The sequence below is a fragment of the Orycteropus afer genome, unplaced genomic scaffold (assembly GCF_000298275.1).
Source record: "Orycteropus afer afer isolate SDZICR_OR568_19922 unplaced genomic scaffold, OryAfe1.0 scaffold00011, whole genome shotgun sequence".
Lineage (NCBI taxonomy): Eukaryota > Metazoa > Chordata > Mammalia > Tubulidentata > Orycteropodidae > Orycteropus > Orycteropus afer.
The window spans coordinates 16,287,987-16,306,334 of record NW_006921598.1 but is presented as its reverse complement, the minus strand read 5'-3'; the positions used below and the strand labels follow the sequence as shown (position 1 = coordinate 16,306,334).

Below are 18,348 nucleotides of genomic sequence, written 5' to 3'. Positions count from 1 at the left end.
ACTGCCTCAGAAACCCAAGGAGGGGTCACTATGAGTCGGGTCCAACTCGATGGCACATAACAACAGCAGCTTATTTTTAAGAAGAGGTGTTAATGATCAGCTAACATATTTTTAAAATAAACATTTTAAAATATATTTTTTAAAATGATTATCCAATTATGTTTATCTGGTGCCTTTAATTAATCAAGAATTAATTAGTTAGATATTAATTAATAATTAGATAATCTATAATAATTAATTAGATATTAATTAATTATCTGGTGCCTTTAATTTAATACATGGAGATGTATTCACAAGAGAAATACTGTTGAGATATCTCAAAACAATGTACCAATACATAGTTCTATAAGTGGAAATGACATATATCAGCAATAAAATACACAAAGACCATGTCCAAATAAGAGCTATCAGATGTTGTCATAACTGGACATCTGATTACAAATAGAACAAACTGAAAGGAAGTTTTTCAAAGACTAATTTAAGAAAAGGGGCTTAAGAGATAAGAAATTTATAATACTTTTCAGACTTAAGAAGTATTTGTGTAATATAGATTTGTCCAAGAATATAATTAATCAATTAAGTAAAAATTCAGTAGATCCACAAGTGCCAAGTATTGTGCACTTCAGTAAAGAAAAACCCTCAAGCAACATGGATACTGTTGTTATTGTCATAGCAACCGTACAGGAGAACTGCTCCATAGGGTTTCCAAGGATACAATATTAACAGGAGCACATCACCTGGTCTTTTACCCCATTGAACAACTGGTGGGTTCAAACTGCTGACCTTTCGATTAACAGCCAGATGCTTAACCACCGCACCACCAAGGCTCCTAATACAGATATTGTTGTTGTTGTTGTTGTTATTTGCTGTCGAGTCGGCCCCGACTCATAGTGACCCCTCCTTGGGTTTCCGAGGCACCATCACTACGGAAGTAGGATTGCCCAACCTTCCTTCCGAGGAGTGGCTGGTGGGTTTAAACCGCCAGTCTTCTGGTTAGCAGTCAAGTGCCTTAGCCACTATGCTACCAGAGCTCCCAATACAGATATTACTGCTCAGAAAATGTCAACTCAAGCCTGTCCCTTCACCAAATGGAAAAGAGAAGATGATCAAGGGACTAGAATGGTAATGAAGTTTAATTTGTGTGTTATCTCTAGACATTTACAACTCCTTTTTAAAAAGTTTTTTTTTTCCTGTTTCTGAAACTATTGCATCTAAATATGCTTACAAAATGATGTTTTTGAAACAACACTGAGAATTTAATGCCAGTAATGAATGCTACCAACAAAAAAGCAGACACTAAGGTCTACAAAAGCCCATTAAAAACTGCATTATACAAATATATATAGGCAAAAGTTCATTAGTGGTCACTAGGAGCTGGGGGAAAGGGGAAATGAGGAACTATTACTTAAGGGGCACTGAATTCCTGTTTAGATGATGAAAAATGGAAACGGATAGTGGAGATGGTTGCACAGCATGATAAATGTAATTAATGTCAATTAGTTGCATACTTATAAATGGTTAAAATGGCAAATATTTTGTTACAAATATTTTACCACACATACAGAATTTTAAAAATTGCCTTGGAACAACAAACTCTAAGAAGATGTTAGAGCTAGGAAAACAAAACCAACATAATCCTGTTATTACAAAGAGACAAATTCAGTAAAATTTGATTTGGCCAAAATACAGAAATTTACTATGCCCAAGGATGCCACAGTTATCACAATCCACTCAACAATCATCATACGTTGGAATTTTTAACATAGATATAGTAGTTTTAAATCTAACTTTGTGTCAGAATGGCTGGGGAATTGTTTGCTTATCTGATCTGACTGTTTGAGCTCCCAGAGGGAATCTCATGCAGCCAGCCAGTCACTGGCATAGCTCATGGGTATCTGGGAACAACCAGTGCACTCATAATGATGTTCTAAATCTAATGACAGCAATTAAATAATAGAAATCAGCCAGAGAGGAAAGAGCATACTTAATATAGTTTTGCCTGGAAAATACTATGACAAAAGTAAAGTTAAAGATCTACAGAAGTAAATATTCTTCTCACTGATAGCTCTAATTCTGATCCTTCAACATGAAGGTGATGGAGTTATTAAAATTCTGACAGAAGACTGTCTAAAAGACACGCTCGTTAACAGACACCTAACAATAACTGATTGCTCTAACAATAATACATGTATAGCATCACCTTCCCTAGAAGGCTGAGATTCAGCATGTTAAAGTGCTTTGTAACCAGGTAAACATTATACTAATGCATTTGTTTTCAGTTATAAAGTTTATCTCATTTTAAAGAAATTATTCCAAACAGAGGACTTTGTTATGCTACCTTGCACTAAGATATATATATAAATATATATAAAGATATAGATATAGATATAAAATGATTAATACACAGGAACTTACCTTACTTAATGGAGAGGGAGCACCAGATCTACAAGGTAATATAAAAAAATTAAAACTGAATATACATAAATACATTTCTGGAAGCATTTAAGTTTAATGATATCCTTTGGTCAAGCATTAAAATTTTTTATGTATAGACACTTTAGTAATGGTTAAACTATTTTAAAGCTTTACTTTTTATCTTTTCAACAATAATGGCATTTAAAAAAATTTATTTCAAAAATGTATTATAAAACATTTCACATAGAAATGAAGACTAGTACAATGAAAACACAGGGGCCCATAACCTAGCTTCAAAAACTATCAACTAATGGCTAATCAATTGTGGTATCTTTTTCCAATGTTTTCATCCATATAATTTCCAGCACACAAATTCTTAAATTCAAAATTATTTTTCATATCCCTGGCAACTCAGTTCTACCTCAAATCTATTCTCATTGTTTATGTTCAACAAAAATTAACTGTCTAAATTGGATTTTTTAAATTTTGCCAAGAGTTAGGAAAAAAATAATGCTTTATAGAATAAAAAACCTTTTGGTTTATTATTTTTAAAAGTAAGAAAACCTATTAAGGCTTAAGTACATTATGATAATTTAATCATAATTGTTACATATAAAAGAAATGCTAAAATTAAAAAAAAAAAAAAGATCCCTATGAGCCCTGCACCTGAAATATGTCCTGATTTCCATATTTACATTGTTGAAGTTTATCTAGTTTCTTACATCATCCTGTTATTATCAGCTGGAGATTAAAAAAAGAAACTAGTTAGTTACCTCTGTGCTTATTTCTAAGAAAGTGAGTGACAATTAGAAGGGAGTAAAGTTTTTTAGTTGGATTACTAGTATCATACACCATTTCTAGCAAATCGTACACCATTCAGAAACAACTGCCTGAACAACTCACATCTTTACTAAGAAAATGAATTGATAACAAAACAAATTAAGGAAGTCATATTTTCAGGATCTTATAGGATGGCAGGAATAGCTTTTTATTTAGCTACAGATAAAATATCACACATAGCAGTTGTTGTTGTTATGTGCCATCGAGTCAGACCTGACTCAGAGCGACCCCTCCTTGGGTTTCCAAGGCAGTATCACTACAGAAGTAGATTGCCCCATCTTCCTTCCGAGGAGTGGCTGGTGGGTTTGAACCACCAGGTTAAGGCACTATGCTACCAAAGCAGTAGCAAAACAAAATTAGCAGAGATTTTCTAACTGGAATTTTTCACAGTATTAAGAATTTTTGTTTCCTTAGACATAGCAAAAGAAACTTAGCAGTATTTTATGTCAGTTAATGCCTTTTAGAGCAACTTCATTTGCAATGCATGCTTGCCATTTCCTATTTAAATTAAATTATTAAAATGAAGACAAGTAAAATAAAGCAAGGGACACACAGATTTTTCCTATATAATAACAAACAAGAGAAGCATTTAATTTGGTTAAAAGTAGTTCAGCTAACGTTTTCTTAAAAGTAACAAATCCTGTGAGAAACAAGACAAATATTTATCTTTATTAGTCATTTCAAAGGGTCTATAGAAATAAATGGATTTATAATGCTTGCTGTTATCTACCGAAAGTTATTAACTCAAAAACCACTGCTATTAAATCAAGTCCAACTCACAGTGACCCAACAGGATAGAGTAGAACTGCCCCATGGGGTTTCCAAGGCCATAAATCTTCACAGAAGCAGACTGCCTCATCCTTTCCCCACAGAGTGGCTGATGGGATCAAACCACCGACTTTTCAATTAGCACCCGAATGCCTTAACCACTGCACCACCAGAGTCTTCAGAAAGTTACTTACGAATCTAAAAATCTAGTACAGCACAAAGCTGAAAATTCTCTAAAGAGTTTTTGGCTAATAATCTTTCCATCCCATCTCCATATTTCTTCATAAATATAGAAAAGGGAGTTCAGTCTAAATAAAAACACACCCAGGAAAATAATATCCTGAATGCTGCAATGAAATCAGAAACCATTTGACGTAGCCAATTTCTAAGAATGAACTAAATTAAAATTAACTTATTAATCTCCCAAGCAATTTTCATGAACTGACTCTTAGTGGTACTGATACAATGAGAAATATTAATAAAGAAAGGAGAAATCAGGATAAGCAAAATTTTTTGACATGTATTTCCAAATATACATAAGTTTATTATATAGAATATACCTGACAGCAAGAATAAAAATACAGAAGCAATGATAGACCCTCTCTGTCTGTTATTAAAGGAAATCATACTCAACGCTGAGTATGAAAAATCATCACTGGCACAAGAATCAGTTTGCCAAGCTTCTATGAGTGCTATTACTAAATGATACTTATAATTACACCACAGATTATTCAACAAATGAAAGTCTTGTAAGGCCTCTGTTGAGCTATCATCCCATTTACCACATTGTATTTCAATTATCAATGTAATTATTTCTCCCCTCCAGTAGATGCCGAGTTCTTTGAAGGGAGGGAACTCATCTAATTGTTTTATATCTCAAGCATGTTACACAGCCACTGGCAATTTTTAGGCACATAAATATATTTCAGTGCTATTTAAATTTTATTATGAGAATATATTTATGTACTCTTTTTATAATTAATATATTAACCAAAAATCTTAAAAATTATTTGTGTGAAAGTAAACTACCAGGATGTGTTACCTATATTCTCAAGAACCTGATCTTGCTTTTGCCATAATTTCACCCAAAAGATGAGAACTAGAAGTGTTCCCATTGGTCCATGGCTTTAAAAAGCAAAACCAATCACTGATTAAAATCTGGGGCTCCTGAGGCTCAAAGGACTTAATAACTTGCCAAAGTCACACCAATACTTAATGGTGGATTCAAGCACTTATTCCAGTCTGATGCCCAAAGCCTATGCTCATTTCATATTCCAGCCTGGCCAGCCAAAACCACACATGAACCCAGTACACTTGTTCCTCTCTTACAAAACACATACACTTTCTTTTCACATGCTCTTCAGTTTATTTTTCACCCTACCATTGGTCATGTGCTGGTTATAGAAGAAAATGCAACATATACATGCTGCATATACTATTTTGTTGTTAGGTGCTAGAGTCAGTTTACACTCATCTCAACAGTATGTGACAGAGGATAACTGCCCAGAGAGTTTTCCAAGCTGTAATCTTCATGGGAGCAGATCACCAGGTCTTTCTCCTGTGGAGCCACTGGATGTGTTCTAATTGCCAACCCTTCGTTAGCAGCTGAGTGCTTAACCACTGCACTACTAGGGCTCCTTCCATACACATATATACACAACGCCATTTATAAAGAATAATATGATTTTAACAATTTAATTTAGAGCAATCTAGTATACAATGAATCTTGCTGGGAAAAAATCAGGCACTACACTAAGATAATTTTAAAAGTGAATGAATGACCCATATAGTTGTTGTGTTGTGTTGTTATGTGCCGTCGAGTCGGAACCGACTCATGGCGACCCCTCTTTGGGTTTATGAGGCAGTATCACTACGGAAGTAGATTGCCCCATCTTCCTTCTGAGGAGTGGCTGGTGGGTTTGAACCTCCAGCCTTCTGGTTAGCAGTCAAGTGCCTTATGCTAAATTCTGTAAAATGATACAAACAAATCTATAGATTTTTATTATGAACATAGTAAATGCCAAGGTTTCCTTCTAAGCTGTCAAAATACGAAATTTTGTTATTTCTTATTCTATTCATAACAATAATTCCTATATATTTTTGGTGTAAGTGATGGCCAGGCGGAAAAAAATTGACATGCAAAATATATCTACGTCTTCCAAGTAATTTTAATTATAAAAGATTTATCTTATGTTTCCTTTAACCTTACCTCTCCTTCCCCACACTTAGTAAACTTATATAAGATCATAAAATCAATTTCTCTTTTTTGTTCTGTGCCATAATATACAAAGGTATATTACAAAGTATTGCATAAATTTTCAAAATAAGTATCAGTGGACACAAAGCATTAAATATAAAAGGCATACATATTTTTCACAGCAGACATTTGAATGTTTCATTTTATTGATTTACTTGGAAATTAGAGGAGTTATATTCTGCTAGTGAAAGATAAAAGAATAAAAGTAATCAATTTTCTTAAAAAAATTCTTTTGGCACTTCTTCCATATGCTATGGGAAAATCTTTTATTTACTAAACAAGTAGAAAATCTTTCATTTCTAAAATGTAAGAAAGATTGTTAATGTTGATCCAATAAGACCCAAAGAAAGTAAAACCATTTATGCTAGTCACCTTGGGAGACAAAGAACAAAAAGTGCATAATTAAAAACACACAGGTGTGTAAAATTGACAGAACTCAGTTAAAAATGTTCTAAACACCAAATGTGGAATCTCAAGAGTGTTTTTGCATTTTAGTAATGACCAAATGCAAAAATGTCACTCAACATAGTACTCACCCTTCACTTAAGTTCCCAGGTAAGCACAAACATACAAAGAAGAAAATAGTTAACTACTGTAGCTTATTTATTTTAAAAATAGGGAATATGTAAAAGATAAGATCATTGTGGTCTCAGCCAATTCAGGAAAGAAATGACAAGCATAAAATGATTTTAAAGGAGAGAGAGAAAATTATGCAAAGTAAAAGGTAATTCAAAACAGAAGATTATTGACTTTTTATTTCACTTTTATAAAGTATAAACACATATCTAGAGCTACTTCTTCTGAAAACAGTTTGCAGTGGCCACAAGATGGCACATTCAGATTTGCAGTTGACCAGTTGATCCCAAGTCAATTTTAACTCATGATGATCCATGTGTGTCAGAGTAGAACTGTCCTCCATAGGATTTCACTGGTTGATTTTTGAGAAGTAAAGTGCCAGACCTTTCTTCCAAGGTACCTTTGGGTAGCCTTCAATCTCCCAGTTAGCAACTGAGCATGTTACACTTTGTACCACCCAGAGACTCCAGATTTGACGTTAACTCACTTTAACTGGGAAGGAGGCTTCTCCACTAACTGGACTGCTGGCAGTTTTAACAAGAAAAAGTGTGCAGGGTATAGAGGACCCTGAGGGGAAAAGAATGCAGAGAAGCCTACTTGCAGCATGCAACCAGCACTGTCCAAAGGAAGGACTCTAATACCAGGGGATATGCATATTTCCTTAGCTAAAGAGGTCCCTGTGCCACAGGCTTCTTGCCTCATTTTACCTAAATCCTGAGCAACTCATTTGGTTTTCCAGATACCATAATACAAGGAAAGGAATAGCCAACACACCTATTTCAATAATTGGAAGCTGACATTTTCTACTGTGAGTTAATGTACCCACAATAGAAGAGCTGACATCAATCTACCCACAAAAGTCTGATCATCCATGGCCACAATGAAGTTGGGGACAAATTCCTGTCCACAAAATCACCTTGACAGAGACCCTGAGAGGTCCTGACACCCATCATTCCAGACAGCTCTGTCATCATTGCTGAAAGGCTCCTACACTGTTATTCATCATTGAAAATGTAAAACATACAATGATTTCTATACCAAGTTAGAAAAGATAACAAAAATAGCACATAGCTAATGAAATAACCAACAAAATTTAACATCAAGACACAAGTCTGGATTCTGAAAGAATGCTCAGAGAGAAAAACATCAGAAAGGACTTGTGTTTTGATAGCTGTAACACGGGTAAAGTTCCCGATCAGCCTACAATTCTGCAATGATCTACTTACCGGTTGTCTCTGCCAAGTTACGTTGTCAATCTACTGAAATAAACATATATCTGGCACCACCAACAAAGACATATTTCAAGCTGAATCTCTGTCGAGACTACATTAAGTGTTTAGGTATAGCTAATGAAGTATAGAATAGTCACTGTCCTTCAGAATCACAAAATCTATTTGGTGAGATAAACCATATTATGGAGGGAGACAGCCACAACACAGGGTAGTACATGATCAGAAAGGCTTTCATGAGAAGTTAAGAATGAAGATAGCTCTTCCAGGAGGGCAGAGAAAAGGAGGCCAGGCACCCCAAACTGGCAGAATTAGAGGTAGCATAAAGTACAAGACTGAAAAACATGAGATCTTGTGAACAGACAAGTTTTGACACCTGCTGAAGAGAAAAAAGTAATGAAACTTGAAGTTTTCTAAATGCTATGAGGAAGCACAGTAAAACACATAAGTGCCCAAACACAAAGGTATAAAAATCTAGCAAAAAGCATACTTCCTTCCTGCTTGACTGCTACTATAGTTTATAAAAAGATCCCTGAGTAATTTGGACAGCAACATGCCATGCCTAACAGCGAGACACTGGAGTCCAGAAAACTGTACTTGAGGGCTTTCATTCTCAGTGGGGTTGATAACATAACAAGTGTTCAAAGCTGATGGGTAAAATTGTACTGTGTTCACTCATCCTCAGTGATAATACCTTTGGTTTTTAAACAGCAGGCAACTCTTTTTTGTATATTGTGTATCCATTCTAAAAGCGAATATATAAATCAAATGTTCAGTTAACATAGGAATAAACTACTAATTTGCTGTATTAGCCTGCAGTCAGATTGCCTACCCAGGAGGTCACAATGTCGTAAGTTAAATGGGCAGGGCAGGGGTCCTAAGGTAACCAGAAGAATTATAATAAGGCATACCCTAAAATTGCAGTGTTATAAATTGTACCATGTTAAATTTCTATTTTTTGAAGGAACAATTCTAGTATTTTTCATCTCATTTAGAATATATAACTAATGCATACTTGTTTCCGGGTTTCTTTCCTTCTAATGTATTTAGATGCTGTTCAAGGGTCTCCATAAGACTGCTTGGAGCCTACAATAAGAAAGTAAGAATAAATGTCTGCATTGTTTTCTTTCAAAGTAAATACACTGGAACATCACTGTAACTTTGAATAGTGGAGGTCCGTGAGTGGCTCTCAATACTTAAGTGAGACAATTTCATTAGGTTTTTTTTCTCTTTTTTGTATTTAAGTACTTCAATTCCATGGAATCCTAAACAGACACATTTTAGACATACTTAATTCCACTGCATAACAGATAGTGCTACAGTGTGGTTTCAGTGTAGAGATTACATTGGATAGACTTTTACTGAGATATTATTTATATGCAGTAAACTCAATTAAATCAAATTCAGCAATACCTTCCCATAAGACCACAATGAAAAAGGAATAGGTATTTGCATTCAAGTGAAAAATATAAGTGCCCAAATACAAACTTATAGAAATTTTAAAATACAGTAAAATTTCACTTATCCATGTGAAATACTAGAAAAAAATGCTACTGTATTCAAAAAAAGAGGGTAAATGAGAGTTGTTGGGAAAAGAATATAACTTTAATTAATGGTAAAAAAAACAATTAGGATATTATTATTACACTATGTAATTTATATAAACAATAAAGTAACTTTAGCCAAATAATAATAATGTTATAATAGAATACTGTGTATTGGAAGACTTAATATGACATATTTCAATTTTTTTATTAAAAGACCTAAATGTTATTTCTATATAACACTTTAGGCAATATAAAGTGACAGCATTTTACTGTATATTGGAAGGAGAAATGAGAGATTCATACAAATATCCACCCAATCTATCCCTCACGCATTGGAGATTTTATTTCATCTTTCTCAAATAATTGCAACCAAATTAGACCTTAACAGCAGCACAGGCATTCAAAGAACAGCACTTCATGAATGAAATATATAAATACACTACATATTTAAATGTGATAATTATTCTTCAAGTAATGTGAAATTAATTTTGAAAGTCTAACTACTGGAATAGCTTACAGAATTCAAGGAAACTCATATAATTATGCACTTGACATTGTATATTTAATTAGTAACAAATTAGTATAAAACACATTAAAATTGTTTTAATTATGAAAGTTCAGGATACTTAATATTCATTTGTATTTAACTAATAGACTTGTAAAGTCTCTTAACAATTGTGTGATTACTGAAAATGTAAATTACTAAGCGATCCAAAATACTAACTTGATCATAGTGATGGGGTTAGGTAGAAAGAGACAACCCTATGAGCATATCTGAAAAATTTTCAACTTTAGAGTAAAAAGACAATGGCTTTCAGGAGACATAATAAATCTAAAAATTTATAAAAACTAGAATTTCCGGAGATAATTCAGATGAACATGGACTCCAAATTCCAATAAACCACAAGTTGGGGAATACCTCAAGTTTTTAAAAAAATATTTTTTAAGAGAGATAAAGGAAATTTCACTCTGTAAAACAGATAGCAAAGTATAAGGAAATGCTCATTGAATAAATAGAATGTATTTTTTAAACTTAAAAGGGAAAAAAACAGAAATGACTTCAAAATTTTCAGGCACATTCATACCTGACTGCTTCAAGATTATCATGATGGAAACTAGAAGGCCCAGGAATGTAACTTTAAAATTTTCTCATTCCTTTTTTTTTGCTCAATCACAATAGAGAAAAAATATACCAAGTCACAGAACTCTGTCTGGTTAGAACACTTAGGAATTCTGAAGGTTAAATGCAATTTAAAAGAATGTGATTCTTTGTTAAATTTAGATTCAAAAGAGTGTGAGAAAAATACATACTATTTATAATCACAAAATAGAGAAAAACAAATAACGATAAAAAAGGAGGTAGTATTTTCTCCTATAAACTTGTTTAGTTATCTAAAGAAACAAGGGAAAAAAAACTAAGCTAAATAAGTTTGCATTTTTACTCTTTTTGTAAACACTCTTAATGATTTGAAGTGGGGGGGGGGGACAAACTGCAGTATAAATCACAGTAGTTGAAAGAGACCATTAAAAAGAGGTCGAGGACCCTGAGACTATAAAACTTTTTTTAAAGGGGGGTTATTTAGTAATACACTATAATAAAAGTGCTTAAGTTTGGAACATTTTATCCCAGAGATTTAAAAGTGCTTTCTCATTTATATTTCTTATAAGAAGATACGAAATCTAATAGAAATAAATCTTTCAAGTACTTTGTGGGAAGGAAAAAAAAAAAGCCTTTTGATAGTAATGTCCAGAAATAAAGGAATGTTGGTCTCTTTTGCAATTATATCCATTGCACTGAGCACATTCTTGGCACATAGTTGACAATAAAGGATGACTGTCTCTGAAATCTCTAAGGGGCAGTGTTTTGAGAATGCCTCTGCTGTTGTAAAAGCAACAAAAGATACAAAATATATTAGCAATATTTTTAGTTGCTCATTTACAGAAGTGCCAAAGACAGTAGACCAATCAGATAGAAATATTAACCCAAAGAACAAGAGTAAGCCTACGAAAGCTAAGAGGTAACAGCAATATAATATCATGGTTACCGATTCCTTGACGATATAGTCTTTAAAAGGAGACTTGTCTTTACAGGTAGTTTTCAGATCAACCAGAATTCCTGACATCAAAACCTAAGATAATTTTCATAAATGGAAATATTTGAAATTTGGAATATACACACACTAAACAGGAAATCAGTATTTTAAAAATCCTTTTCTTGGAATAAACTCATTGCTGATGGTGAGCCCGGGATCAAAGGTAAGCATCTATCTAAACTTCAAGTGATTTAAATTCTAAAGCATCCAAAAATAGGGGGAAAAGGTGGCCAACAAGATCACTATCTGAAATGTCCATATTCATTTCTTATCCAAAATACTACTTTTGAAAGTATTTTCAAAATGTCCTTGATATTCATGACTCATCTAGATGCATTTATGATATTATATACACAAATAAAAAGAGCTACAGATCATCACTTTGGTGTTTGTTACGTATTCTTTAGTCTAAAAGAAATCTATTAAATGCATGTCTCTCCATTTTGCTTTAAGAGGAATTTAATCTGTTTTAGCTATGTTGTTGTCATGTGCCGTCGAGTCAGACCCGACTCATAGCGACCCCTCCTTGGGTTTCCGAGGCAGTATCACTACAGAAGTTGATTGCCCCATCTTCCTTCCGAGGAGTGGTTAGTGGGTTTGAACCACCAGCCTTCTGGTTAGCAGTCAAATGCCTTAGGCACTATGCTACCAGATCTCCTGTTTTACCTATAAGAATACTAATTCCTAGTCAATAAAAAGCCCTTCTGATGTCCATCTCTTCTTTAACTCTCTTGCAACAGGTAATTTTGTTAATTGCTAGGGGTGCATTCACGCTATTGTGGCCTCAGAGATGCCTTCCAGAGACTAGAAACTAATATCAGAGGAGTTAAATTGAATCCACACAACCCAGTATTTCTGACGCTTCTCCAGATTAATCCCAATCTAACATCATCTAATGGACTAATTTCAGGAGAAATAGCTCAGGACCCAGTTCAGACCAGATCATGCTGTTTTAGTGGACCTCAACCCTTAGTTCAATTAAGGTCTCCATCAGACCTCTGAAGGAGCTCTGGTAGCATAGTGGCTAAGGCATTTGACTGTTAACCAGAAGGCTAGTGGTTCAAACCCACCCGCCACTCCTTGGAAGGAAGGTTGGGCAATCTACTTCCATACTGATACTATCTCGGAAACCCAAGGAGGATAGCTATGAGTCAGGTCTGACTCAACGGCACATAACAACATCAGATCTCTGAAAGGAGCTAGCTCTGAATAAGAGCCACAGAAGGCTGTGTAGCTTCCACTGATAACAATCCATACAGAGGACACCATTAGGTTACTTATGAAGAAATTTCAGAAGTGCACCATACATTTATATTGGGATTTAAATATCACTAGGAGCATTTAACTAAAGGAATTTTCTTGTGAGAATATAACTTAAAAGTAAATGTTACTATAATAATACATGTGGCTTTTAGGATAGTAACAAAAGCTGAGAATAGAGTGCTACCAGATTCCTATGAATGTTCACAATGGAGTCGCTTTCTACCAGCCCCAAAGGATGATTTTATCTTCTCTGGGACAGGGCTTCTGCTCCCCAAACTATGAAAACACATACTTCATATCCTCAAATATTATCTCCAGAATTCTTGAGAAAAGACTATATAAATTATAAAGAATATCATAATACCATTAAAAATAAAATCCACGTATGTGAACTCTCTTTCAATGACATACTTGATATACTTCAATGACGTACTCTTCTATTTTCCAAACCAAAAGTTTTAAAATATTCTTTTAAATCTTTCCTGTCTTCAATCAGACTCTACCCAAACAGACAAATGAAGATCTATTTTCTTCTTACTGAAAACCTCCCTTTAACAATACATCTAGTATTTCTTTTACTCCACAGTAGTGATGAGCATAGCATTGAAATAAAGCAAATTTATCATTTCCAAAAGTTATTTGTGGAGTTAAAGATTTTATTATCCACATTTTTAGGTTGATAGTACTATTTGTGTGTATTATTTTACAAAAATGCAATATAAATTTTTATTATAATTAAGTTATTTGGAAATGAAAACACAGATTTTCTTTGCTTTCTAGTATAGTGTTACAAAGTTCATAAATCTACACATAATAAAGATATTTCATGGCACTTTATACATCATTAATTTGAGCCCTATCCAGGCACATCTTATTCAGGTTATGTGCCTAGTCAAAAGATACTATCTCCTCCTAGTACCATACATATTTTACACTAATGTTCTGTGTGCTAGGAGTATTTCCCAACTTTTAAACTGAAAACTAAAATGACTTCATGTTATTGAAGTGTTTCTATAAATTTTATTTGTATTCTTAGTGCTTATTTGGAATTTTATTAAGAATAATTTCTTTGACTTTCTCTAATTTTTAATAAATATTTAACATTGTTTTAAATATAAAAACATTAGAAAGTATTATAAAGATACATTTACACAAACTTTAATATTATTAACAACTTGGTAATTTTCATTATGAAGTTTTATTGTAAAGCTTCATTTTATTTACAAAGACAGAAAATTTTATTACTCGAATATGTGATAGCAGATCTGTGCTCTCTTCCAACATCTGACTGAGTCTAGTTAAGGACATGTTTACCTATCAAGAGTGACTTGAGTTAATTAAATAAAAACAGTTCCTTCTGATTATGAGAAAGATCATAAAATAATTCTATACATGTAAAATGACCTTGATTCTACATCTTAGAAGCCATATATGGTAATCTCTAGATACGGAAAGGGATTGGTTAGAAGGCTTTTATTATTGGTTTTGCTTACTAGATGGTCCCCAGGAAAATCACATATTTATCACTACTAAGCTTTAAGAAAAGGATCTTTTATATATGGGAATTCCTCTGCTTCGCAGAGGAGACAAGAATCAGTGCAGTACAACTATGCCATCAGAGTTCTCCTCATTCATGCCCCTCCTTCACACCCTGGTCATGTTGAAAACTGGGAGGACACACAGGCAGAAATATTTTGATTATAATGCCTACAAATAGTCATTTTTCATAAATAAAGTGCTTTCATTAAAATTCAAGACTTCCTTCTGATTCAAGTTTAAGCATGAAAAGATGAGCTGAGTAAGTAAATTCAATTGTCTTTAAAATAGAAACTATGTTATAATGGCAGAAAACATCTTCATATTATCTCCAGAAATGTATTCAACAGCTAGAAAATATAAGTAAGCTGGAACAAATAATAAGAAAGATGGTTAGCCTAAATTCAATATGCATTCAATGCTTACACAACTATGCCCTAGGTGTGATTATTTATCTGAAAATATAGAGCAATAATTTCATGCATACCAAATCTTCGGCTGAGAAATTAGCTTACCTGTGTGAGGTCAGGAATGTCACCTTTATCAATACCAACTTGCTGTGGATTAAAAAAAGAAGTTGCTGCTTAGTGGGGATTTTTTGTAAAATTTATTTATTTGCATTTAATAGGAAATCATCATGTCATCATGTTATTAATTACAATCACAGCTCAACTGTGGTATAAAAAGAATTATTATATAGTTAATCTCCCCTTACATACATGCTCTATGTATAGTTTTTTATTCAATATGATTAATCATTTCAATAATAAAATTAGAGATAACAGATGTACAGAATTTTGCCAAAATCTGTGAACTTAAAAGACACTAAAGAGTAAAATTCAAAGGCTTCCTCCATGATAATGGCAGCTAAGAAGCTAGGAAACTGCTTAGACAAAATTTAAATTGTTAAAATGCTCAGAAAGTCCTCTGGACAGGAAATATACTTAGTTTTAAAATTTTGCTCAGGGTGTATGAGCTGATAAATGACTGCATTTCTTCAAGTTCAGCCTTCCCTCCCACAGAGAAAACACTTTGTTATTTTCTTATATGTCTTCCAGTTTTTTAATATATTTCCAAGGACATATGAATCACTTTGTTGTAGGTGTGTTTAATAAAGCTGTGTTTTGCTTTATGAAATAATTTGAAAATTTTTCATTTAATAGGTAAGTCCTTTCACTTGTATTAATATTTTAGTTATTCATCTTATTTATGTTATTTCTCATTTTTAATAGTTTAAGTTAAATGTTTTTGTATTTCTGACACTTCAGAAGGAATCCATTTTGATCTAGTAATTACATTTTTAATTTTTTAAAAAAAATTTTATTGTGATTTGGGTGAAAGTTTATAGAGCAAATTCACTTTCCATACAGCAGTTTACATACACTTTGTCTCATGACATTGACCGCAATTCACCACAATGCAACAGCTTCCCTCCCATTTCCTCCCGACAGTCACCTTTTCCCTGTGTCCATCCCTCCATGCACCCCTGCCCCCTGAGCCGTCTCCCTGTGCATAAGCAGCCCTTCTTTCTCCCATGATTGCTCTCTCCAAGGAGTGTATCTATTCCAGGTAAACATTCAATTCATATGCCTGTTTTTTGTTTGGCTGGAAGCCACAGGTGTGGGTTCAATTCCAGACCTGAAGGGCAGCTAGGGGCCATAGTCTCAGTGGTTCCATCAGGCTCTATCAGACCAGCAAACCTAGTCCCTGGTCCCCTCCTCTTTTTTTTTTTTTTTTCCAAATGATTGTGAGTTTTGTTCCACATTGTTCTCCCTCTCTGTCCAGGATCTCCTACACAAATCCCCCTCCGAGTGGTTGACAGTGGCAGCCAGGCACTATCTAGTTCTTCTGGTCTCATAAGTCGTATACGCTGCAGATCACATAGTGTACCCATCACTAGAACTAATTCTCTCCATGCATTCTTCATTCTTTTTTGCTCTGCATGAGGAGAGACCCATTGTTGCATCTAGATGGCTGCTTGGAAGCTTTTAAGATTCCAGTCACTACTTGCCAAAGTAGGATGTGGAACAATGTTTTGTGTAGTATGTCATGCCAATTGAGCCTGATGCCCCATCTCACTTCTTTCTGACATAACCTTTATTGTGTTTCCCATAAAGTTTATTCTCCCTTTTATCCTAACAATTTTGTCTTTTCACTGATGACTTTTCTATTTCTTTCTGGAGTTCCTCCAGCTTATACTTCATCTCATTTCTCACATATATTCCACAAGTCTTCCACTTCTGCCTTAAAATTTTATGTTACAAGCAATTGCCTTATAAAGTTTTAAAATTAATGGTGAAATATCTGATCACAACATCATCTAAGCTACTGCAACATTTACTGAGAGTCCTTTTTCTGATAGTTCATTTTGCTGCTCTTTTCCTTTTTCCTTACAGAATATTTGTATCAATGCTATCTTTGTTCCTTTTTATTAGATAATAAATGTGCTATATTATTCTGGAAAAAGGTCCACTGAGGGACAAACAGTTTGCACTCAACTACTAATCATAAGGTTGGTGGTTCTAACACATCCAGAGCCACCACAAAAAAAAAAAAAAAGACCTAGCAATCTGCTTCCATAAACATTCCAAAACCCAAACCAAACTCACTGCCATCAAGTCAATTCCAACTCACAGTGACCTTCACTGGGTTTCCAAGGCTACAAATCTTTGCAGAAGCAGACTGCCTCACCTTTCTTCCATGGAGCAACTGGTGGGTTCAAACCACCAACCTTTGGTTAGCAGCCAAATGCCTTAAACACTACAACACTAGAACTTCTTAGTATAGCCAAGAAAATCCTATGGAATATTTCTACTCTATAACAGACAGGGTGACAATGAGTGGGAAATGACTTAAAGGCAAAGGTTTTTTTTTTTTTAAACAACTATTTGCATGAGGTTCCTATGTGGCTTGAAGGGTCATAGGAGTCTTGAAGGGAAGTTGTTTTTCATAACCTACAGGCTCACTCCTCTGCCTGTCAGAGAGATGATTCTCATATATATGAGTCATCACCATGATTCTTGTATACATCTTCTTCCTTTGCTCCTCTTACCTGAATTTTAGGATTCTGGTATTGTGTTGTTAGATGCCATCAAGTTGTTTCCAACTCATAGTGACCTTATATACAACAGATGAGAACACTACCCTGTGCTGTGCCACCCTCACCACTGTTGCTAGGTTTGAGTCCATTGTTGCAGCCACTGCATCAGTCCATCTCGTTGAGGTCGTCCCCATATCTTCCTGACCCTTTACTTTACCAAGAATGACATCGTTCTCTAGAGTGGTCTTTCCTGATAACATGACCAAACCAAAAAACCAAACTCACTGCCATGGAGTCGATTGTGATTCATAGCGACCCTTTCTTGGGTTTCCGAGGCGATATCTTTACGGAAGTAAATTGCCCAAGTCTTCCTTCTGAGGAGTTTGAACCACAAGCCTTCTGGTTAGCAGTCAAATGCCTTAGGCACTACACCACCAGAGTTCAGTGTACAAGAAACAAAGGCTGGACATTCTTGCTTCTAAGGAGTATTCCAGCAGTATTTCTTCCAAGACAAATGTATTCATTTTTCTGGCAGTCCATGGTATATTCAATATTCTTTGCTGACACCACAATTCAAATGCATCAATTCTTCTTCAGTCTTCTTTATCCATTGTACAGCTTTCACACACATACGACACTATTGAAAAGACAAAGGCTTGGATCAGGGGCACTTGGTTTTCAAAGAGATATCATTGCTCTTTTAAAAAAAAGTCCCCTTTAAAAGACTTTTGCAGCAGATTTACCTAATAATGTTGTTTAGTTTCTTGACTGCTGCTTCCATGGG

The 18,348-nt window shown here is 34.3% G+C and overlaps 1 protein-coding gene across 1 annotated transcript in view; it reads right to left on the bottom strand.

The window, feature by feature from the left end:
- The window catches only part of SNAP91 (synaptosome associated protein 91), a 185,205-nt gene that overhangs the window by 74,329 nt on the left and 92,528 nt on the right, over positions 1 to 18,348 (bottom strand). Inside the window, exons 8-11 of the mRNA XM_007951204.2 lie at positions 15,040 to 15,081; positions 9,101 to 9,171; positions 6,817 to 6,822; positions 2,416 to 2,443 (exon numbers count right to left, since the gene is read on the bottom strand). Of these exons, the coding sequence (XP_007949395.1) occupies positions 2,416 to 2,443; positions 6,817 to 6,822; positions 9,101 to 9,171; positions 15,040 to 15,081 (147 nt within the window). The remainder of the gene's footprint in view (positions 1 to 2,415; positions 2,444 to 6,816; positions 6,823 to 9,100; positions 9,172 to 15,039; positions 15,082 to 18,348) is intronic.